This window comes from Corvus moneduloides, chromosome 5 (genome assembly GCF_009650955.1).
Source record: "Corvus moneduloides isolate bCorMon1 chromosome 5, bCorMon1.pri, whole genome shotgun sequence".
Taxonomy (NCBI): domain Eukaryota; kingdom Metazoa; phylum Chordata; class Aves; order Passeriformes; family Corvidae; genus Corvus; species Corvus moneduloides.
In genome coordinates this window covers 61488924-61513709 of record NC_045480.1, presented here as the reverse complement: position 1 = coordinate 61513709, position 24786 = coordinate 61488924, and the positions used below count along the sequence as shown (strand labels likewise).

General features: G+C 43.6%; 1 protein-coding gene across 2 annotated transcripts; it reads right to left on the bottom strand.

Moving 5' to 3' along the window:
- Nucleotides 1-599: 599 nt before the first annotated feature.
- On the bottom strand, nt 600-19408 carry ABCG2 (ATP binding cassette subfamily G member 2 (Junior blood group)). Of its 2 annotated transcripts, none has more exons than XM_032110078.1 (16): nt 19047-19408; nt 13773-13985; nt 12446-12505; nt 11855-11969; nt 10971-11123; nt 10381-10538; nt 9850-10001; nt 9312-9416; nt 8063-8313; nt 6322-6404; nt 5477-5566; nt 4709-4833; nt 3647-3801; nt 2649-2738; nt 1846-1943; nt 600-1349 (listed from the first exon to the last, which is right to left on the bottom strand). In XM_032110078.1, exons 2-16 carry the CDS (start codon nt 13976-13978, stop codon nt 1199-1201), a joined length of 1992 nt encoding a protein of 663 aa, XP_031965969.1. In that variant the 5' UTR covers nt 13979-13985; nt 19047-19408; the 3' UTR covers nt 600-1198. The 2 variants fall into 2 exon arrangements, with proteins under 2 accessions (XP_031965969.1, XP_031965970.1); XM_032110079.1 differs by having other exon boundaries at nt 8063-8310.
- Nucleotides 19409-24786: the final 5378 nt, after the last annotated feature.

Below are 24786 nucleotides of genomic sequence, written 5' to 3'. Positions count from 1 at the left end.
ATGTCAGGAAAAGGTTCTTCACCCTGGGGCACTGGAACAGGCTCCCCAGGGAAGGGATCACAGCAGCAGCCTGACAGAGCTCAAGAAGATTTTGGACAACACTCTCAGGCACGGGGTGTGACTCTTGGGGTTTCTGTGCAGAGCCAGGAGTTGGACTTGATGATCCTTGTGGGTCCCTTCCATCTCAGGGTATTCTACGATTCTAAATCTCTTACAGGAATAAGGTCTTGTAAGTTTGTTTCTTACGACCTACACAAACTGGGGCAAACACTGCAGGAGCAACGAGAACAACAGTAACAGCCCAAGAAAGAGCTGTAAAGTTGTCTTCTATGCATTTTTATGTGCTTACTGTGCATAACTCTGCAAATAAAGAAGGAGATGATCTAGCGTTGCTGCACATGGCCAGGGAAAAGCTGGCCTGCCAGGAAGGGATTGCTGCTATCTATGGACCCTTACAAAGGTGCGACCATCCTGCTTAGTCATGCACTTGAAATTGGTCACCATAAAAATGACTAAGAACTAATCATGGCAGCAGCACAAATGGGACAGTGAAGATGACTTGCAGTTATGCAGAGGAAATACAAATTTCAGGACAAGGATTATGGGAATTGGCACAGTAAGTCAGAACACCTTTATTTAAAAAAACAGTGCTTCTACCACTTGAGTGAGGCAAGAAAGGCTTGATGGCATCAATAAGTACATTCTAGAGCAGTAATGATTCCCAAATAGAAAAGGGCACTGGGATGGAGAGGATTTTGTCCCTGTCTCACATATCCTGTGACCACTTAAGCAGCTGAGACTGTGTTGGTGTCCTGATAAGCATCACTTTGGACTGAATTACTTGGTGGTGAAGGTAGGTGCAATTAAAGCATGGTACCACTATTTTTTTCAGGTTAAGTCACTAAACATTAGTTATAGTGTTTGGCAAGTTCTTAGTTAGAACATGCAGAAAGGCTGAATAGTCTCTTGAAGAAATGAATAGCTGTACACTTTTTGTGGCAAAGAGGAGTGAGCCATGCTAAACATCTTGGCAGAGGAAATTAACAGTAAGTATTTAATATACAAGGATGGCATTCACGTTGTTGACTTGGATAATAATAAAAGTACAAAGAAAGGTGTCTTTAAAAATAATCAAGTCAGTTGCACAGTCAGTTCACCAAACTTCTGAACAGTGGGAATTGCATCTTTCCCTCTGGTTTTAAGAGAACTTCTTCATGAAGTGCAGTTTCAGGTAGGCGATGATAAGGAAGATTATTGTCATGCAGGCCAGAGCCAGGTGGTTCTGCCACAGGCCCCAGGAGCTCCAATCGATGCCTTGACTCTCCAGATACTCCTCTCCAGTACAAGGCCTACAGAAAAATACACACACATTGATAAACTTAGTCACTTTATAAACCAGTCAGCAGGAACTAGGAAGATCTTTGGAAGTTGTAGTGTGATTACATGCAGGTAGAAGGCCAGGCAAACACCAGCTGTGTGTCAGTGGTTAATTTTCCATTTGTAAATTTGCTTTTCTTGCACCTCCAGTTTCACGTAGGAAGCCGAAATGGATTTTGTGAGGCTGTACAATTGTAGTGTATGTGTGCATAGCTCTCACTGAATACAGTTTGAAGAAAAGTGAGAAGCATAATGCCAGATATTTCTAGTGTTATAAGTACTAAATATGACAACAAGGAGAACGTTCCAGGCAGTCAGAATGCAAAAACCCAGTCAAAGGTTCATTTTCCATGTAAAAACTCACAGATTCTCTGGCCATCAGTGAGTATCTCTGATACTCAGACTAATGTTCTGGGACTTCTAAAGTTACTGATGGTGGGACTCTTTTCAGTGTACCAAAATACTTACGACTGGCCTATCTGTTGATATCTACTCTCACTGCTTAAAACTGTGTTGTTACTGCTTTTGCAGAAGTTCAGATTAGTCAACTCATTGATCTGTAAAGCCTTTTAAAATAAAAGAAACAATGACAACAGAAATTAGTAGGTAAAGGAATGATACATTAACAAGATGAGATATAATGCAATTAAAATTCATTCTAAAAATGTGATGGTCTCACTATTATATGGGCCAAATCCCCATTTTTTTAGCAGAGTAGCAGAGTTCTCTTTCTTTTAAGAGAGGAATGCATGCAGCCCACACCCTGTAAAGCATGCATCACAACAGGCTTTACCACCTCCCCCAGGCCAGACTGTTTCTGCACAGGCATAGTAAAGACCAAATTTCTCTGCAATATATCACCCTGGCTTAAATTTTCACAAATTAGGAGAAAAGCTTTAGCCTGACAAGTTTTTTATTTGATTGATGGAAAAGACAAATAGAAGATTTTTAATTTTTTTGGGGGGATAACATTGTTCTTTACTTCGAAACATTTCTGTCCAGCTGAATTCCAGTGGATGTAGTAGTTGTGTCTCTCATATGAGGTGTTTTCAAATTATAGAAATGAGGTCTTGTAAACAGCAGTGGGTGCTGGTTGATGAGAAGTCCTTCTTGTTTCAAGGTACTGCACAACACTCAGAGGTTGTTGTACTTAATTAGCTTTCCTTTTGCTCATTAGGCTATCAAGTTTGAAGATTTTTTCATCATTATTAAAGACATTCCTTTCTAGCAAACCATTTCCAGGTTTATAGACAGGAAAACAGAGCACTTACTGTCATTCCATATCGAGGGATGCTAAAGTATTTGAGCCAGGAGAGCCAGGACAGGACGCTTGTGAGATTGACCAGCAACCCAGAGAAAAGCTAGATGCAATAATTACAAAAAAAAAGCCACAACAGCAAGAAAAACAAATTACAAATTACATGTTTTTATCATGTGTTCTTCTCTAGCTCTTGACTTTGCTTCTTCAGATAAAAAAGAATGGGAAGGCATTCCTAGAGGAAGAAACTCTTCCAGTAGAAAAACAAGAGATAGGGAAGGATTTATATGTTACCAAGGTTTGGGCCATAACCTCAGATCCTTCCCCCAAAATGAGTAACAGGGAATGCTTTCTCCTGAGCAGGAAACCCATGTGCTTCCTGTCTGGGGGTCCCACACGGGTTCACATGAACTCTTCTGCTCCACCATGTGCAGGACTGCCGGGGTGTGCTCTGGGTTTTGCCAGGGTTCCCTGAGCCTGAGGCAATGTGGATTTTGGCTGTGGGTTCAGCGCTGCTGCCTTGTTTAAGGTGCCTGTCTCCTGACTGTGGCTGTCTGTGTGTTGTCCAGTTTAACATGCTGAAGGTGGGCTCTGCAGCTGAGGAAGACAGCTGGGGTAATGGTCTCAGAAAGCAGGGGGCTGCAGGGCATGTTCTCAGCCAGACACATTTGCTTTTCACAAAGTTAAGGGAGAGAGAATGAAGTGTAGCCCCAAGTGGCTTTCCTACTTTTCAAGTAGTTTGGTGGCTGCCAGAGGCACTGACAAGAGGAAAAGGAACCACTCTCCCCCTCACACCCAACCCTCCAGCCCCTCACTTCTTGTTAATTCAAAGGACAAATCAGAATATTCCACCCCGCAGCATCAGGATACTCAAATCAGACAAATCAGGATATGTTGACCCCAACAGACTTTTTGCAGAATTCAGCTGAACTCTGGGCTAGTAGGATTTCTGGATTTCAGCATTTCTGGGATTTCAGGATCCAGTCTAGAGAACTGAACAGAGCTACTCACAATCATAAAAACAAACGTGATAGTCATGAGTAGATTTGCTATGGCGACCACGCTCTGTCCTGCTGCAATGGCAAGTGCCATGGAAGTGGCTGTGTAGGACACCATCACAAGGGTGAACATCATTATAAAGAAGGCTTCTACTGTTGGTTTCAAACCTTAAAGATCAGAACAAGAAGGGTTTCAGTACAATCCTGCTGAAAGCTGTGCCATAACCTGAACACTATCCTGACTTTCCTAGTGTGTCCTGCCAACAGAATACACTTTGTCTGCCAGCATAGGCTGTGTCACTGAGACCCAAGACTGCCACGGTGCTTGTGACAGCCCTAATGTGTCTGTCCTGACAGTGGAGGACAGGATGAATAAGTAGTATGCCCAAAACTGCAGTAACAGTGAGGATAGCAGAATGTGTAGAAGTACTGTACTTCATACATCCAAAGTGACTTGAAGTTGTCCATCAAAGGAGAAACTTCTAGTGCACTTCCGTGAGCAGCAGCTGTACAGCATTCCACTAGTTTCCAGCAGAGAGCTCTCCTAAAGAACCTAGCGGCCTTTGGGTGGCTATGGATTTGTTAGCAAGGCCTGTCTCACTCCAGTTTCACAGTCTGAGAGCCTCTTGCTGATGTGTCCTTGTGTCCCATTGCTTGGGGAAAAACTCAGACCCAAGCCTACAAGCTGGTATTAATTCACACAGTATTAAGATCTTAAAACAAAAGCTTTTCCTTTAGGTGTTCTTGCAAGGATCAGAAAAGTAAAGCAATCAGAAGCCAAGATGGCTGTAGATGAAAAGGAATAGATCAAAACTACGTGGTAATGGTTATGGCTTCCTTCTAGGGACAGTGGAGATGAGAGATGTCACAGATTCTCTGATGAATGCTTAAATCTTTGTGCCTTTTCTGTAGAAAACAACATGGTGTGCTACAAGTAAGCTCAGTAACCACTACCATGCCAGTGTAGGGCTTAAACCTATATAAATATCCATGTGTACATACACATCTATCAAGTGCACGTGCCATGCTGATTTATTGAGGGGGTTGGAATGAGGCTGTAGGTGGCCATACTTGCCTAGCATGAAGTAAACTATGCAGGTGAAGATGATGCTGGGCAGAGTCCTTATGGGTATTAAATCAGCCATTAGCTTTGCTATGAAGTATGAAGACGTTCTGTAGTACCCACTGATATATTCATGTCTGGAACACAGAGATAGGTACAGCACATTACAAATTTAACCACTAAAAACTAGTTTTATTACTTTCACCCGGAGACAAATGAATTCTAGCTCAAAATGGATGAATTTTTCTTCTCAAAATGGAAGAAAATCTTTCATACTTAGGCTGTAATGCAACTGTCCAGTAAGCCACACAGTACAGAACTGGTGACATTTTCATATGCAAATAAACATGGGGATTTGTGCACATGATTTTTAGTAAATTTATGTGTCACGTCATTGAGACAGAGAGGTAAAGTTGGCATAATTTTCATATTTTTTATGCCATAATATGCATAGCTTTAAAAAATCCAGTTAGATTATATCCATTGCCCTCACTAGCAAATCAAAAACTTATTAATCAATGCCAAAATTGAGTATTCAAGGGTTTTTTTTCCTGCCGTGTCAATAATATTAATCTCTGAGCCATTTGTAATCATGGGTACCTTTTGGGGTGTTTGCAGACAACTCACTAGCAGACTACCAGAGTACATTTGCAATGAGCACTATCAGTGAAATAATTTGAAAACTCTGCACTAGCTGTACTTAAATGACAGCTACAGCATGTCAGACAATCTCACTGTCTAACGGTAGTGCCTGATAACCTTTTTGTATGCTTTACTTACATAAATATCTTTTTTTCCACGACAAAGAGTTCAATAGCTGAGATGCTGCTGAAACACTGGTTGGTGGTCAGAAAGAACATTGCACCCACTCTGCAAAATAGCAAGCAGTTGTTGAAAATGGGATGTAAATGTAGTGTTTCCACTACAGAGTAGTTTTTGGCATGCAAGGATGGCACGTTTTCTGGTGCAGTCAAAAGACAGAAAATCAACTGAGTTGGTTTTTGTTTGTTTGGGTTTTTTTTGGTTTTTTTTTTTGAGGGGTTGTGGTTTGGTTTTTTTCTTAATGCAATTTCCTGACTTGTTGAATTCTGATTCTTAGATTGTGAGGCATTGGTCTGCTGCAAACTGTGAGGAACGAAATAAGCAGTATGAGAAGTAGTCTTCACCTTTCCACAAAAAAATTTAAGGCACTTCATACCCACTTTAAAACTTGGCCATTTTTAAGTAGATTCTATGACGTGTTTCAAGGTTAAGAACCCAGAGGTTTCATAGTTGCAAACTCACGTGTCAGGTCAGGTACATACCCCTGTCAAAATGATACACAGACCAGCATAATTTGAAAATCTAGCTTTAGGTGCCTTACTGCTGGTAAATTCAGGTGTGTGAATAGAAACAGTTGCAAGATTAAAGCTTTAGGTTTAAGTAGCCACAAGTCTGTACATTTTAACCCTCTCAGTTCTGCAGGGACCTTGCTAGAGGGACAAAAGCACATCCTCGCTTCCAAGTCACATAGACTTGGCCTTACCTACTGATGTGAAGGGAAGCACTTGCTTTAAAGAGGTATTAGGCTCCTTTAAAGGGAGCTTTATCAAATTTTTGAGTATCCATTACCTAGACTGACTGACCTGTTCTGTAGTCCAGTAGAGTCCTCTTTAAGTCCAAAGAAAATGGCACCTACAATCAGTCCCAGAAAAGCTGTAACACACACCTAAATGGGAAAAAGAGAAAAGAGGAGGGGAAGTATCATTATCATTGCTTCATTATCATTTCCTGAATGCCAGGATGAGGAAGACAGCTTATTTTCATGCTCCACAGTGTGTAATTACTGGGCTCTATCAGACATCATATTAATGGGATTGTTTTTAACAAGATGCTACGACAGGACTGCAGATGTGCTGGTATTTGCAGTCTGTAACTATTTAAATAGTAGAGATAACAGCTGCCTCAAGGATGTCAATTAAAAGACTAAAGTGTGTGCATCACACGTTTTAAATGCTAAATGCAAATGACAAAAAGCTCAGGAAAACTGATGGTATCAGGCAGTTCTGTCATTTTTAAGCCCGAGCAATGCATGAGTCTTAACACCATAAACAACTTGATCCATGGTACCCTCTCGCTAAGATCCTGCCAAAAGGAGCAAATGTCAGGGATAATTCAGCTCCTAAACCAGTTGCAGTGGAAAGCAAGACCAAATTGGAGCAGATTAATGAAAAAAAGGCTTAATGAGCCATGTACCCCTAAAAAAATGCTGGACAAATCCATCCCTAATTAGAGTGGGGAGATAAAAAAGATTGTGAGAAACAAGTCAGGACCATTAACCTCAGGCTATTAAGGAGGTTCTTGAGAGCCTAATTCTTGTCACAAGGTCAGGCTTTTACAAAGCAATTATTAAGGATCTCCATAGTATCAACATATAGGCACACACACGTACTCAAAGCCTTTTAACCTCAGGGATTCTGGACTCGTTTACCTCCACACCAACCATTTATTCACTCATTATATAAACCATGATGAAGATAATTTATACCCCTGGATACAGGCCAATTTTTCTATTGGCTTCTCTAGAACTGCTGAGAATTGCAGTGGGAGTTTTGGTGGTGCTGTGACGGCAGAGTTTGGTCCATGAATTAGGGGATTCCCGAGGATCAGTCACTCTGCAGAGACCAGCCGTACATTCTTTATTTTTGAAGGCAATGTGCAGCTTTGAAGGAGTCAACACTTTCGGTGTTGATCCTTCTGAAAAAGCAGCACTAACAGAGCCTGGTGTTTATCTTCCATGGTGGGTGTTAGACCCCATTGTGGACTTCATGACACCTCATCCAGATGACATCATCACCAGTATGAACAGCCAAATGACCAAACAGCACACACATTACGAGACTGTGAAAATATTTTTGCACTTGAGCCAACTGCCAGCACTTCATTTTGTGCTGAAGTTTAATTTAAAGTATTCAAATGCAGTCTGTTAACTTTTCCTGACAGGGGAAAGGATTTGAGGCCAAACCCCACAGTGCTGAGTCTGGACAATTAGAGTCAAATCTGAAGAATGTTCTTGAGAAAATGTGTGAAACTGCTTGGGACCTAATGTGCTTCTGGCTGGGAGCAGCAAAATGCCCTGCTGGGAAGGAAGGGTCTTGCCTCCCAAAGTCTTTCACTAGTCCAAACTTAATTACTGAACAGTCCAACATTTGGGAGCATTCAGGACACCTTCTATCCCCGCATTCCTAGATCTTGAGCACTCTTTCTTCAGATGCTTACTGCAGTCAAAATATCAAGAGGCAAAACCATCCCAATGATTTGCCTGATAATCCAGGAGCTGAATAAATTCAATGTATACAACAAAATTATAGATGCAAATAGCCTTACCTGAGCTATGGAAGCCTGAGGGTTTCCTATCAGATTTTTAAATGTGCGCCTGGACACCCATTTCAGCTGGTGAAGGAAGGAATTGGCATATGTGATTTGCCGGAAAATTCCTTTGGTTTTCATTTTATTTCCTGAAGAAACGCTCTCTAAATATGCTTTTGTTTCTCGGTAGTAGGCAGAGTTGGAGTATTTTTCTGCTAACTGTTCAGCCACTGTTTTATCATATTCAGAGCTTTCTTCAGTGCTCTCTGCTGAAAAGATTAAAAAACCAGAAGAATTAAGATGCACATGTAGTTCCAGTGATTCACTGCACTCAGTCCCGTAGCAGGCAGTTCATAAGAGTCTGTATAAATAAGACCAAACCTCTGTGTTTGTCTGTGCAACCTGTCCCACAGGCAGCAGCCTCTCAGCACTCTGACCAGGCAAACCCCTGTCTGCCCAGGGAGTTTCAACCTGGCAGCAATATGGCATTTAATGAAAAAATTATTTTTACATCCCCTTTGCCCCCAAAAGTTTCTGTAAGTGATCTGTTTCACAGATCTGATTACATAATCCTGGACTTCCCAGATTTTTGATCCAGGTAATCCTGCATGTTTCTAATTTGGTCATAAATAAATTTCAGCTGGACCTCCTTTTTTTCTCAACTATAGTGCAGTGTGGGCTTTTCCAATGGCAGATATGATGTGTGTTGCCAGTTATAATATTTGCCAGAGCCTGATCACAGCATTTTTGTAAAATGATGGCTGCTCCTTTGGTAAAGATATAGTGAAACTGTGTTTGGGCACACAGAGTATTCATTACTTCATTTGCCCTTTCACTCCTGGGAAAAGAGGTAAGCTATTAGTGAGTGGCAGCAAAAAAGGATGAGAAAACATGCTCCATAAAATAGGTGAGAGCTGATTTGTTAGTTTGGGGATAATTTCTGCCTTTGCACAACTTCAGGGAAACATCAGGTGAGCAGTGGTACCCTATCTCTACCCCTTCCCACCCTGCTCAGAGGAAGGAAAACAGTAATTTCCTAATGGAAAAACTGTTCCATTAGGTAAAATATGCAAGTCGTAACTGCATCAAATTATGTCCTTAACTGGAACAATCGTCCTGGTTTATTGTCTCTGGTTCCGCAGGACTTCAGCTGCTTTGCCTTGAAGATGAAAGAAGCTCTTTCTCTGTGCTGAGGGTTAACAAAACAGTTTCTTAAATTCCCATTCCCACACGTTAGGACAACTTGACTCAGCTCTGGGTTTCATACCTGTGTTACTTTCATCAGCCTTGTTCATTGCCACGGCGGTGGAGTCTCCATTGATGACGTCCAGGAAAAAGTCTGCGGGATTGTTGTAGGGCTCGCACTGGTAGCCTGTGGTGACAGTGTTACGAGCCCTGAGTGGGGTTGTGTGACTGGCCAAGGGCTGTGCTTGGCTGTCAGGAGCATAGCCACACATCCTGCCCACGGAGCAGTCTGCACCAAGGGCGTGGCAGCCTTCGGAAAGTCCATGATTTCCTGAGGGATGAGCAGCACTGCTGGGCAGCACTGTCAGCAAAAGCGAGGTGACAGCTGGCAGCATGCTCTTCCCAGACCTAGCCTGGGCTTTCTCTAATTAAGATGCACCCAGGAACAGCTCATCCAAATCCACATGTGGGTCAAGAGAGGACACACCCAGGGAAATGCTCAGCCTGTTACAATGCTGGGCTTGCTTGGACACGCTGTGTCCAATTCCGGCCCAGAGCTACTGGCATTTTACTCAAGTTGGTGCAAACCAAAGGTTGGCCCTGCTGGAAGCTGAGCTCACCGATGGACTGGAAGTACTGGATGGCATGCTGGGCCGGGCCATGGTACAGCACTCTCCCTGCAGCCAGCAGTGTCAGGTTGTCAAACAGTCGGAATATGGAGTACCGAGGCTGGTGGATGGAGAAGATGATTGTCTTTCCTTGTTTTGACATCCTGAATGTGAAGAATGACAGAGATGTCAGCTTTGAGAATTGATTCAGTGTTTAGAATTTGAGAATAATAATGAGTTTGAAAGTTCAGTTAAGTCTTGATGAAGTCTGATTAAGTTGCTATGCCAGAGAAGGGAGAAGAAAGGGGAAAAAAGAAAATATTTGGGCCAAATTTACAGTGTCTGTGTGAGAAAAGAATTCTCACTTTGGAGAGAGAGAATTAACAGGTTTTTTCCTACCCTCTTTGTATATTTGGCTCACTGGTAAATAATTAGATGTCTGAACTCCCTGTTTGCTCATTCTAACTGTAATTCAAGTCAAATACAACTGAAGTACAGCAGAGTGGAGTGCTGAGAATGGGAAGCTGTTTCCAAGGCCATCACCTTTTCAGTAGCAGTAGGACAGCGTTAGCAGTGCTGGCATCAAGTCCTGTGGTTGGCTCATCCAAAAACAAGATGGCAGGATCCGTGATGAGCTCCATCCCAATATTGGTCCTTTTCCGCTCTCCTCCAGACACCCCGCGAGAGAACTGGGTGCCAACCTGATAGAAAACAAGAAACTTGTCTTATTTGGCCCAAAGAGAAATCCTTGAGTGAACAGCATCCTACCCACACGGCAGTATTTAGGGAGAGTTGTAAGGAATTTTGGCCCTACTCTCAGGAGCAGATGTAAATGTTATCTCACACACAGCCTGGTTCTTGATGTTAGTATTGCTGGAGGTCTTGTCTTTTTCTCCAATCACTACCTTTCTCTTTCACCTTTCACCTTTCCCTTTCCCTGCAGTGTAATGCCATATGGCAGCATGAGCATAGTCTGTACAGATCTCCATACAGAAATGTTATTAATTACTGTGTTACTGAAACAGCCTGTTGAAGTTTACTTTTTTTTTATTCTGCCATGATGAGCCATTTGATTAATTAATAAACCACTTACTACTGGATCATGGTTTAAGCACCTTGTTTACAGGCTTTACCTTGGAATCTGCCACTTTGCTCAAACCCAGTTCCTTGATGATCTGATTCACTCGTTCATCTTTTTCCTGCTCCTTCACTGACTTTGGCAAGCGAAGTGCTGCTGAGAACTTCAGGTTTTCTCTTACAGTCAGGGTTCCCATCACTACATCATCCTTCATTAAAAAAAAAGGTAGATACTTAGTGGTTGCTCAGCAGTTTCTATTTATTCCTCTGAGAACTGCATCTACCTATGTTTTATGCTGTCCTTGCATGCAGAGGAACAGTAGCAGCAGCCAGAACATGCAGTAAGGTGCATCTTCAATGCCTGTGTCATAGCAGAGAGTGGATTTCATGTACGTAATTGTATTTGCCTTAATTCATAAAGCAATGCCATATAGGAACAGCCTCCATCATGCATGATATCAAAATGCATAAAGAGCAAAGTGCTAAAAACTATCCCTTATGAATTCTTACCTTATTCATTTTTTTGGAGGTGTCAAGGGAGAGACTGAAGGGCTGAAGGGGCCTAAGGAGTAACTACAGCTCAGGTCATTATCACAGTGTGTTTGTCAATGCAGCCTCAGCCCACCACAGATGAGAGCAGGGAGAAAAGAGGGAAGGAAAAGAGAGGTTGGGTCCATGTGGGTTAGGATGAAGGTGTTCCCAACTTGTTTGTCAAAGGAGGAAGGAGGGGAGGTTTTTAGATACCATCTTCTTGTCTCTTGCAAAGGGAACCTGTCAATTGCAGGAAGTTGAGATTTACATGTGGTTTGAGAGACTGCCTTTCTGTAACATGCTGACTGCAATTTTAAGGAGTTTTCCTAGATTCTTGGGTCAAGGCAAGGTATTTGCAACACAGCAGCAACTTCTCCCAGTAGAATCCACAGTGATAAAAATTACTTACCTGTACTACGTACCCAGAGGTACATTTAAAGTTGGCAGGCTGAGGAGCTCCATTGATCAAAATGTCACCAGAGAGCCCATTGGGATCCTTCCTTGCAGCCAAAATGTCGAGCAGCCTAAAGGGAAAGTTGGTTACTTTGTCAGATGAACATGCAGGAGGCAAAGCTCTCTGAACCATAAACCCAGCTCACGGAACGAAGAGCTACCTAAAAGCGTATCACATTAAATGTTTGCAATTTAGAAAAACCCCAGCAACTTCCAAGGACTGAGTTTCTTTTGTCCTGGTTTCCTAAGGAAATGAGATCTGTGCTGTTTCGTGTCCATTTTTTCAATCACTTGATTTTAAGCTAGAATGGTGTGTAAGGAGCAAGTGTCAGCAAAGTACCAGCAAAGTGTGGACTAAAACTGAATTTCACCTTTCTCATACAAACTGATTGCCTTTTTTGAATTCAAGTATTTCTCGGAAAACAGTGAGGTTTGCACAGACCTAAATAAAAACTCTTTCTCTGAAAGAGAAGTGCATTATGCTAGAAGTGTGCAGTTTCATTTCCCCCTTGGGGTAATTTCTGTGGAGGGCAAAGGGGGCACTTACGAAGATTTACCACTGCCAGTAGGTCCCAAAATCGCATTCAGTCCTGGTTTCATGATGCCACTGTAAGACAAAACAGATAGGTTTTACAAAATAATTAGGGTGGGGTTATTTCTTTGCCTGTTTCAACTGGTAGGCCAGTGTAACTTATCTGTACTACTACTTTCTGCATCCCATTAATTTTGGAATTAATAAAGATGCCTAATCACAAGCAATATTTATGATCAGATTTCACCTTAACTTTTATTCCTAAGCACAGAAACATGACTAAAATGTAGCAAAATCTGTACATATATTTTTACCCCATGGATCTCTACAAGAGAAGCATGCACTTGCTTTAGCCATATTCTGTTCTCTCAACAGAGAGAATAATGGTCCCTGTAGACAGAATAAACTAGGGATTTGTCTGTACTTAAAATGCAGTTGATAGTTTCTCTGTATCTGGCATTAAAGCCCCATGAAACTCAAAAGCCAGATGGAAAAAGTCACAAATGACCCATGTGAGTCAACTGAGGTACCACAACACATGGCTTTTGAGGAAAGCAACAAAACCTTTAAGAGCTCATGTTTAGCAGGTGTGGAAATTCCCTGGGCAAAGAGCAGGACAGACAGAGTTACACAAAAGGGTGAATATTTATGATAGAAACTGGAGTTGGAGAGCTGAAAGTCACGGGTAATTTGAAATGGCATATTGTATGAACACTTGCCACTGAATTTACTGAACTGTGAATGGGCAAACTTTATTCACTGATTATTTGAACAAAGGCCATAATGACATGACTGCTTTACTGCAGTAGTGCTCACTGTTGGGGAAAAAACACCAAAAGAACTCAACAAAAAAATGCCAAAAACCCAGAAACCTTTACATCTCTTCAAAGTTAACCTAACCCTCATATATATTAATGTGTTAAACATTTTAAGTTAAACCCCCCCAAAAATTAACCTTTCCCAAGGCCACCTGAGGGAAGGAGACACAAGTGTGGGGGACAGGCTGTTGGTATCTCAGCTAAACACCCTGGCACAGTGGGAGGATTGCCAGGTAGTGTAGAGCGAGCAGAGCTGGCTGGTGTGCCTCGTGCTGATAGCAACCAGGAGGGCTGTACCCCAGGGCCAGGGGAAGTGAGCTCTCTGATGTACAGGCTCAGCCCAGTGACTGAGGGCCTGGGTTTAAGCACAGCTGGCAGCAAACACAAGGCAACCACATATACAAATAATTCTTCTAAATCTCAATCTGCATATTGTGCTGAATGGCTCAGTGACACGAGTAAAGTCAACTCTCTGGACAGAAATAAAACCTACATGTATTCTAGAGAGATGTTTAAATACGTACTTGACATCCCTCAGAACTTCTTTATCAGCGGTTTTTCGGAAACACAGGAACCCAGTCTTTGTCTTCACACGGTAGCAGATGTTGTGGAAGGTAAGCATGCTTCCTGCCTTGCCAGCAAAGTCTGGTGAGGACTGCTTTCTGCTGGGAATGCCATTTGTACTGGAGTCTGACATCTGAATGCATAGGTGTGGCTGGCATTCTGCCATCTTTCCTCTGGAAGTAAAAAACAGGCAAGGGGAAAGGGAAGATTTGATTAAGTATGAAGAGGAAACGTGTCTTTTGGGCCCGGTGTTCAGCACTGGGCCTATGGTAGGCTTGGAAGATGCCCATCTAGGAGTCTCTCTTTTGGATAGGAACATTGGGTCCTGTGGGCTCAGACCTGGAGACGACACGAAGCTGATGAAGAGCTGGGTCTGCCAGGGTTAGGGAGGTAGAAGACTTTCCCTCCACCCTGATGGTCTGTTGGGGTGGGCTGACCTTGGGTGGCCACAGCTGCCCACCCAGCCACCCTCTGAGGGGAATATCTACTCTGGAACCTGGACCTCCTTCTCTGGGGTTTGTAGAGCTGTTTCTCTCACATTTTCTCACTTCTCTCTCACAGCTGCTGAACAACAACTTTTGCCCTTTCTTACACAGGTTTCTAGAGAGGCTCTACCAGCATCACTGACACGCTCAGCTTTGTCACACCAGCTGGAGGTGGCTGTGTCTGCCACCTCAGGTGGCACAACCCCACAACCCTCACAACCCCAGGATCTTTCCCACAGAATCCTCCCGCTCCAAATACCCCTCAGCAGCAGCACCTGGCCACAGGCAACAACTGTTATATTAATCTAAATAATTTTGCCAAGGATATAGCAACAAGGAAACTGATATGGTTGCCAAGTCTGATATGGGTGACCAGTCCTCCAACTCAGCACAGTTACACTGCTTACAGCAAGGAAGGAGGCAAATTATGAGACAGTTTCAGACATGCTGAATGAATTTGAGAGCCATTAGTAAAAAGGAGCCTTGCAAAAAAAAAAAAAAAGCACCATTTAATCTAACAGGCTCATACGGTCACATAAAAACCCAAACCCAAGCCCTTATCTTGTCAGTTTGCTAAGGCTGCTTGACAGACAGCTTGAGCTGTCCTTTGTGGCTATTGGCACAGTGAAACCTCTGGAAGCTCTACGTTCAGCAACCAGCCTATCTGCACATAAAGCTGGTTCATCTGTCTCCCAGGGATGCTATCCCAAATCTAGCCCAAGATTGCCTCTTCTGAGAAAGCTGCAGTCTTCTGTGCTGACTAAAAGATAAGGTCTTAATGTTTTACTAATCAGTAATCTTGGCCCAGTGCAAAGCAACTGTGTTCAAAATGTAATTACAATGGGTCTAGCTTTAATTTGAGCTAGAATGCATTTTTAATAAGTTGAACATCAATCAAATGTGCAACATTTAAAATACAGAGGCCTTTTACTGATAAACTGCATACACTCTCACTTGTGCCAGAGAAGATTTACCTACCTGGAGGAGGACAGGTAATTTTATAAGGCTATTTTTTCCTGTAGTTTCTGGGCTAATCTGTCTGGACATAAATCACTACCTTTTGAAAGGATGCTTTGGTAACTCAGAGATGTGTATTCAGAACTGCAGTGGGAGTCTCACCAAGTTCTGAACAGCTGTTTGCCGAGCTGTTTGCCAAATACTCAACCACAGGGGCAACACCAAGGGTAGGCATTAGAAAATCCCTTGAGCTGTTGGATAACCAAGCAGCACAAGGTGAGAGCAGAAGTCAGGAGACAGTGTGACTCCGACTGTGATATATCACAACATATATAAGGTATTTGGATCAGTATTTTGCTTGATCGCATTTTTTTTCTCAGCTTAATATTTCAGTATTGCTGATGCAACATTACAAGCAAATGAGAAAAAAAAATGAGGTAGAATTTAACCTCAGGCATTATCAACAGAATGGTTACATTTTTTTTTTGTTTGTTTCATTTGATTTTGTTGGGGTTTTTGTCTTTTTTTCCAAAGACTGGCATAAAAACCTAGCTCAACACTTGCACTGAAGTTTCTGAAATGCTCTTTAGAGAACAACCTTTTTTTTTTAGGAATTAAAGAAATTCAGTCTTCCAGACTGAACTAGACAGGTAGACAGTAAGCAGAGAATCATAAACTGTTTTCACAAATAAAGGATGACACTGTTTCCACAGTGTCGTTCCTAAGAACAGACAGTCTGTCATAGTCAAATTTAATCTATCAACCAAGTTATGATGAGATTGTACACATCCTTGCAAAAATGTGTGTAGAAGCTATATAAATAAATCAGGTATGGGAAGAATTACATACACCCATAGCAAACAGCCTCTCAATGGCTATTTAATACAGTTGTCAGCAGGAAAATTCCAGTTCAGGAAGGCTTGATAGCCCAAATTGCCAGACAAAAACAATGTTCTTCGCTATTGTCCCTTGGGAAAGCATTAACTACTGGCAGCTGTGAGCAGAGGCTGGCTTCAGGTCTCACTGGACCCCTGGTGTTAAGTTGTTACAGCCCTTCCTGGCTGCAGGGTGCTTGTGCCACTTGCAGGGACAGGATAGGGTGCTGTAGGTGGAACACCTGGAACATGGATTTATCTGTGTTCTGTTCCTCCCTTCAGAAAAACGTGTATTGGTGGGGACATGCCATTTATCAAAGTTAAAAAAAAAATCTACTTCAAAGGTTACATTAATACTGAAAATAGCATTTTACACTTTCAGAGCTGCTAGAATTTATTGCAGAAAGAAATTGCAGAATGCTCATTTGCTTAAAGCTGGAGTGGTTATTTCCTCTGTGTGAAACCTGTGTTGGCTGCTCTGTTCTCAAAGGGGCATAACCACTGCAAGGTCTCCACCACAGCACCTCCTTTGGCTGGCAGAATGACAGGGCTCTGGACATGCTGCTGGGAAGGGGCTTGAGGAAGTCCCAAGCCCCAGCTTCTGCCTCTGAGCAAGGCTGGCACCAACACAAGATGGGGTCAGCGGTGGTGCTGCGTGGGTAATCTGTGGAAGCCTCTGAGAGTGGCAATTTGGATCTCAGCTAACAGTGTGCTGGGAGAAGATGAAGTGCTGACAATAGAAATAATGCTCACGTGCTAAAATTAGGCGTTTGATTTGCTTTGCTTTTTTGCATGCCTCTTTTTCACCGTAAAGAGTTGTAGTGAGATAATCAGTTTGGTATTTTGAAAATCAACATTCCCATTTCTGATCTAGCAATAAACTTCACCAGACAAACAGAGGGTCCTGCTCCTTCACAGTGAATGTAATTATCAGCTGTTTGCAATTGCTCCTTAGAAACGGAATCTCTAAAATATTGCAGCTTTTAATTGTTTAAAAAAAATTGAGTTTAATGTGATATACAGCCATGAAACATTTTAAGTCAGAGCTTTTGCAGGACAAAGAAACAACCAAGATGAATGTTAATAGAATAAATTCCTATGCAAATTTTAAATGAAGTTTCTCAGATTTCATTGCCAATGGCTTACAAATATTTACTTTAGATCAGAAATGAGCAGGAGATTCAATGACAACATGTACTGCCTGCTGTATTCAGAAGTATTTGTTAACTTCAATAAAGTGTTTCATATCCTTATCATATCAAGCCTGGCTATAACACACTTTGCATCAGCAAAATAAAAAACTTATAAACTCAGGAAATTTTGTAAATTTTGGTTTGCCAAATAGTTCTAAAACATTTTTATTGCCTTTGATTTCAGCATCATTTCAGCTCAAGCCTAATAGAAAATCCTTTTCTTCAGAGATATTTAGTCTCAGAAAATTTTGTCAGGAGACGAAGTACTGGATCTAGAGATTTAACCTTTCATTAATGGCAAAATGAAACTACTTTCTTAAAAACAACCAAGAAATCTCTTTGCCCACTGTTTCAATGCACATAAAATGAAAGTCTCAGTACAGTCACTTTCCTGAGTATTCTTCTGAGACTTGTAAAGTAGAAAGTCTCATTTTTCCTACACACACAGGGGCACTGAACAAAACCATCAAACAACAACGAAATGTGCTACAAAGTTCAATTGATACAAACCCACTTGAGCCTCAACAATACCATACCTGGAGTCTTTCAAACGGTTTCAGTAAAAGTATTTGTGTGCCTTAAGATATATTGTCTATACAAAAAGCTAAGGAACATTTATTCCCGTCAGTCTTCCTGCAAAGCTTTTGGCACCAGAGGGATTTGCAGTTCAAGTAGAAAAAAACCATAATACTAAAAAACAATACTTTAGGAGGGGTAGTAAAATTACTGATAACAGAATTCAGACGTGCATTTTTTAAAATCCAGGCAGTTACTCAAAAGATTTTAGCTCTGTAGAGAATAAGCATTGAAGTTACTTAAGGAGAAAGAATTTTAGAGACAGAAGCAGCTTTCAGCAGAATTTTCTAAAGGAAGCTGCCCCAAACCCTTTTTAGAAGCAGTCTTTTTTTTTCTGGATACTTGAACATGCCAGAGAAACCACAATTAAGTGTGTTATTATTTCTCATATTTTTAATGGGTAGAAAGTTAAGTCTTGCAACCTGCAGGCTGAGACAGTACTGTATGTGCATTTTGGACTTGGGATATATATAAATTCACAGAAGTTGTAAGTATACCTTTTCTACCCTGCTTCTTTAGCCATTTCCAGGGATGTGGACTGACCAGAGAATTTCTGTGGGGATGCAAAGGGGCCAGGACCATATATTCCTCTTTCTCAGGAACACGTGCAGGAAATTAAAAGCGTTTGAGTAAATAAGGATAATGCGATTCTGGCAGTCTGTAAGTTAATTGGCATCCGATTTACCGGGGATTTGTAACCTACCTTCCATGAAAAGAGCCCTGTGTATTAACTGGGGACCGAGCAAGCAGCGCATGGTGCGTGCAGGCATTTGCATGCACGTGGATGTGCATGAGGGAACACCGAGGATGGCAGCTCCTGTAAAATTTTCTCATTTTTCACCTTTTTACTTGTTTTAAGCCTTGAAACTTCCCTTCTCCCCCCGTCCCCCCCGTCCCCCCCCCCCCCAGCATTTAATAAAGCACATTTTCATTGATTTCTTGCCTTCCCAACAAGATCCCTTGAAAAGCTAGGAGAAGGCAGGCGAGCGTTTCGCTGTGATTTCCTTGGCTGTTGGAGAAAAACAGCTGCTGAATATAATTCCGCAGCAATGGCACGGTAAGCAATTCCTGGGCGAGGAAGCACGCCACTACACCGAGCTAAAGGTGCCTCAGTAAAAGGGCTGAACTGCTGCTACAGACTCACTCACCAGCAGCAGGTCCGGGTCAACGCTGCGGGGCTGCTGAGGAGGTGGCAGAGGCGCTGGGAGGCATGCAGGATCCAGGGAAGGGAGGAGCAGGAGGTGTACAGGAGCCCAGCGCCGACGGCTCGCTCAGCTTGCGGGACAGGGCAGTGCCACCCGGATCATCACATCTGCTGCAGGACGAGCAGGCAGCTGGCTTCCTTGCGCTCCGTCACCCGGGGAGTCTCCACCCTCTCTGTACGCTGGGGAAGCCACAGGGCCTTCTGGGGAGGGCAGGGCCAGGGCGAGCCACAGCCTTCACCTTTTCTCCTTTTAGCTGAACAAGTCGTAAGCTGCAAGGGCAGGACCTCGCCGGGAGCTGCCCCAACCCTACCATGCCAGTAGCGGTGACACTGAGTGAAGGAGAACATCTCCACCTGCCTGAGGCTTGCAACCATGGACAGCTGGCAGGGTGGGATGAATGCCAGCATGGCATGTTAGAAAAGGCTCACCTGGCTATGGTGTCTTCTCTCCCAGTGTCCTGAAGGTGGGTATGTTTTCCTTCAGTTCCAAATACCTGCAAAAATGCAGAGGCTTTTCTGAGCCCATCAGAGCAGGGTTTTCACAGGACAGTATGTGGGCATGTCATTGGTGCTGTGGAAGGAACCAAAACTGAGGCAGCCATTGTTACAAAAGGTAGGAGCGCTGGTCCCCAGCTGAGGTTACTGGGCAGCATCAGCCACAGCTTTCCAGGAGCTGTGCTAACACTGGGTGCAGGATCAATGATGGGCATGCCACCTCTCATATGTGCTCTCTGATAGAGCTTTGCTTTCCAGGACAGTTGTAGCTTCCAATAACCCCAAAGATGAGGTTGAGCAAACTTTGGGGGATGCTGAAGGAACTCATTTGGTTCTGTTGGCGCCATCCCACGTGATGGCTCTGCCAGAGCTTTGACAAATGCACAAGGCCATGGAGTCACAATCTTTCTCCTTGGCAGATGACTCAGAAGAGTACACATTATGGATAGTTTTCAGTTAAAATAATGATTTTTATCCTCTCTTTTTCCTAGCAAGACTTATCACTAATTATTAAACATCAAGGCTGCCTGTAAGAGCTCTCCTGTAACGAACACCACAGAGCCAGATTTTTCAGGTGGCTGTAACTTGGGATGGGTAAGTATATCATTGCTCATGAACCATGCTCCTGAGACCTTGTTCTTTCCTTTAGCAATGATTTTATAATAATTAACCCTCTACTGTATTTATATGAGACTTTTAAGCATGCCAGCAGCTAGTGAAAATCATTTCATAGTCCCAGAGGCATTTGAGAAGATGCACATGTGACCGAATAGGTGCAGAAATACTGTTATCTCATTCAGGGAGCATATCTGCAGCCTGGGCCGGAAACCTCAGTAGACAATTTGTAGTATCAGATCTGGGCTATTCCCAGGCAGCTTGGATGCAGGACTCAAAGGTGTTCTACGTAAGTTACTATACTGGGAGGATTTGTTGACTCTCTTGAAGGCAGAGGCCCTGCAGAGAGACCTTGACAAGCCAGAGGGCTGGGAAATCACCAACCACATGAAGTTTAAACAAAGACAAGTGCTGTATTTTTCACCTGGGATGAGGCAACCCTGGATGTACGGACAGACTGGGGAATGAGAGGCTGGAGAGCAGCGCTGTGCAAAGGGACCTGGGGGTCCTGGCTGATTGAAAGTTGAATGTGAGTCAGCGGTGCCCTGGCAGCCAGGAGAGCCAGCTGTGTCCTGGGGGCATCAGGCACAGCATCGACAGCTGGGCAAGAGAGGGGATTGTCCCACTCTGCTCTGCACTGGGGCGGCCTCACCTCCAGTGCTGGGGGCAGTTTTGGGTGCCACAATATAAAAAAGACATTAAGCCATTAGAGAGGGTCCAAAGGAGGGCAACAAAGATGGGGAATGTTCTAGAGGGGCAGCCATACCAGGAGTGGCTGAGGTTATTTGGCTTGTTCAGCCCTGGAGAAGAAGAGAGTGAGGGGACACCTCATTCCTTGTGAGGGGAAGAGGAGGGGCAGGCACTGAAATCTTCTCTGTGGAGACACTGACAGGACCCCAGGGAATGGCCTGAAGTTGTGTCAGAGGAGGTTTAGGTTGGATATTAGAAGAAAGTTTCTTCACCCAGAGGGTGGCTGGGCACTGGAACACGCTTCCCAGGGAAGTGGTCACAGCTCCAAGCCTGACGAGAGTTCAAGAAGATTCTGGACAATACTCTTAGGTACATGGTGTGGTTCTTGTGACTGTCCTATGCCAGGCCAGGAGTTGGACTTTATGACCCTTCTTGGGTCCCTTCCAACTCAGGATATTCCTCTATGAGTTAGGAAAAAACAGAGCACTTGCACAAGATGCAGAGAGAGGTGCTGTTGCTCTCAGCATGACTGGTGCTCATGCTTAAACCAACAAACCAACAACAAAAGGAGATGAAAAACTGTGGTTATTTTGTTTGCACAGATATTTGTTCTACTGTAAAGAGCCAATATGATTTGGGGTTTTTTAACTGTGAGCACAGGTATCCTTGTGATCGTTTCTGAGTGCATCAATTCACAGTTTTTCCTGTCTTCAGGCATGGAGCAGACTGTCTGAAGGAAAGCCCCAGCTTGCACTAGAGTCTGAAACACTGAGTGAAAGGAATTCAGCCTGTCTTTATGCAGTTTCAGGTACTGGCCAGGAGCAATTTCATTTCACTGGGAAGTTTTTTCTCTTAGACACATGTGTAAGTGAGTCTGAAGGGACTGTGTTATCAACTCTGATAGCTGCTGAGATGCTTAATGGTCTTGTATAAGGATAATACAGAACCATTCATATTCAAATTAGTAATAGAAGAAATGCACTGTAGGAACACGATTCCTCAGAGATAAGGTTATAGATTTCATTAGGGAGAAAGAGGGCACACTCTGGCGTCTCACTGGCTTTGCTGCTGCAGGGCTCCCCAGGAGATCAGGTGGACCCAGGGTTCATGTACTGCTGCAAGGCTCAAAACCTGTGCCCTCAGGAGTGCAAAACTCGGTAATAAATTCTACCCTCATAAATTTTTTTCTATCTTACTGTCTCCAAGGCCGTGCCTACCCCAGGTGCTTGTCAGATAAGAATGCATGACAAGTGACAATCCTCATCTGTCTTTGGGCAAACCTGTGGTGTATCGCAGGATTACTTAATGTTAGTAACTGATTGAACATGGAGTTCAACCTTTCACACTTGTGTTTTGTGCTTGGTCAGATGTGAGGCACACCCACAACATGCAGCTGACCTTTGGTCAGTTCACAACACATAAACCCTGAGATGTTACACACACTGTAAGTGAGGTATCCCCTTATCAGACAATGCTTCCAAGCAGCTTCCATGTGCTGTTTAAATATTAAATCTGGCAGAAGGTCACCACCAGTTGTCCATTAACCAAAACAAAAGGTGGAATCTGTGCAGCAACCACACCAGCCAAGGAGAGGTACTGGGCTGTGACCCTTCTTTGTTTAGAGTTGAATGAGGCTCTGCACTTCCACCTCAGCACTGGAAGGCAATGTTGAAAAACATAATAAAAATTTATTACAGGGAGGAGAAGAAAACACATTTTGTATGAGTAATTGCTACTGAAAGACTTGAGGTGATGAACCTCAAGGAAGGGATGTACAGGTTGAATCTAACGTTACTCAATATGATGCTCACCGGGAATTCTCCTGAGCTGCAGATCAGGCTGGCGTGGAACAGTACAGTACTTCCAGCTTGGTGTCAAACCTCTCGGGAATCATTTGGTCTGCCTCATTTGCCCTGGAAATAACATGATGAACCTTTCCCCTGTAAGGCTTAACATTCCCATATCAAATGACTTCGACTGTGCCCCAGAAAAGTACCAGTAAAATCACTGTGATGTTAACATCACACATTTTACTTGAGTGGGAGGTTTCCTACCAGGTTCTCTGATGCTCAGAGTGAGATGCATTTCACTGATGTGTTCCAGCCTCCTGAATTTAGGCTTAGAGCTATAAGCCTTCACAACCCTGCTTTGTCTTACAGGTGTTTTGACTCTACGTTGCTTTTCAGGCCAAAGCCTGGCTTACTTGAGAATTAACATACCTAGGAAATATCTAAGAGCTCTGTTTCCTCTCGGTGAACACAACAGTTCCTTAAGCTGCTAACACCAGCTAACACCTTTCCATGTCTGCAGTTGTTTTCCTTCCCAGCTCTCTGATTTCTTTGAGACAACAAGTCCCAGGGAGGGAGTCGAAGCACCCCTGTGGCAAGCACTGCATCCTCTGTGAAATGTCCCAAACACAAACAAAGGGCAAGGACAACTAGATAGGTACCCTCAGAGATTATGCATCCATTCATGGATGTTCTAATATGTCCCAGCGACTGAGGTGTTTCCTTCTCACTGCTAAATTGCTGTGATCTTGTGCCAGAGCAGAAATGTCCAGTCATGGGGGAATTTCCTGTGGACAAACGGCAGCAGCAGCAGGGCAGTGCTGAAAAACTGTTCCTCTTTCGTGTGCTGGACTGCGAAGCACAGAAGCAAGTGGAGCTCTCAGCATCCTTCTTCCCTGCTGCCCTCTAGTGACTGACACTCTGCTCTCCCGGCTCACGCTGCACAGATTCCTGAAACACAAAGCTGCTTAGGGGCCAGGCCCGGGGGAAGAAAAGAAATAGTACCGAGTTTGTCCATTAGCAACAGTGTGGGATGTGAAACTTGGTGGTAAAGAAGTGAGGGCTTCGGTGGGTCGATGCCGCGTTTTTCCCTGATGGGTCCCTCGTGGACCGCTTGGGCGGCCCTCTGCCAGCACCCACGCATGCACACAGTCTCACCTTCACAGGTGGTCACGAACAGCCACTCACACCCACAGGGTGTGCACGAACCGGAGACAGAGAGGCGAGAGGGGTTCTCTGTATGCAATTCCGAGGCGTTTAATGACAACACCCCGAAGGGAACAGAGGCAAGAACAACAACCGACAGTCCGTGCCCGTTTTATCGAAAACGCCCAAAGGCGGGCAGAGCATCCAAAACCAATAGTCTGAGGGCTAGGGGGCAGAGGCAAGGCTGAATGACATAACAGAAGCCAATGGGAAAAGGGATGGGAGGGGGAAGAGTGCCAGTGACCAGCAGCATGTAGACAAAGGGAGAACTTTCTAGCACAGTTTTGTAAGGAGAGACCACTTTTAAGGCAACTTGACGGGTGTAAAGTGGACTTAGCCACCGCAACATGGTGGTCTGGTTTAACTTGCCTGTACTTCATGCAGGCAGCACCACCACTGCTCTGCTGCAAAAATGGAGGAACAGCAAAAGAGCTTATTGGAAACGTAGAGAACCACCCTGGAACCAGCCTGCTGTTTCAGGAGGGGCTTGCATTAGTTGTGCTTTTACCACCATCCACTACATCAACACACTGCGTTAGCCTTGAAGAGATAAGAGTTTCAGAGAGTGCCTGATCTGATGCTCAGGGTCATGCCTCACTGCATCATCTCATGTCCCTGTGGGATCAGTGCAGAGCTGGGGATGTTTAGTCTGGAAAAAAGAAGGCCCAGGAGAGACCTTATTCTCTACAACTACCTGAAAGGAGTTTGTAGAAAGGTGGGGATCAGCCTCTTCTCCCAGGTAAACAAATGATAGGATGAGAGGAAATGAGAAGAAATTTCCTCAAGTTGTGCCAGGGGAGTTTTAGGTTGAATATTAGGAGAAATTTTGTCATGGAAAGGGTGGTCAGGCATTGGAACAGGCTGCCCAGGGAAGTGGTGGAATCACCAACC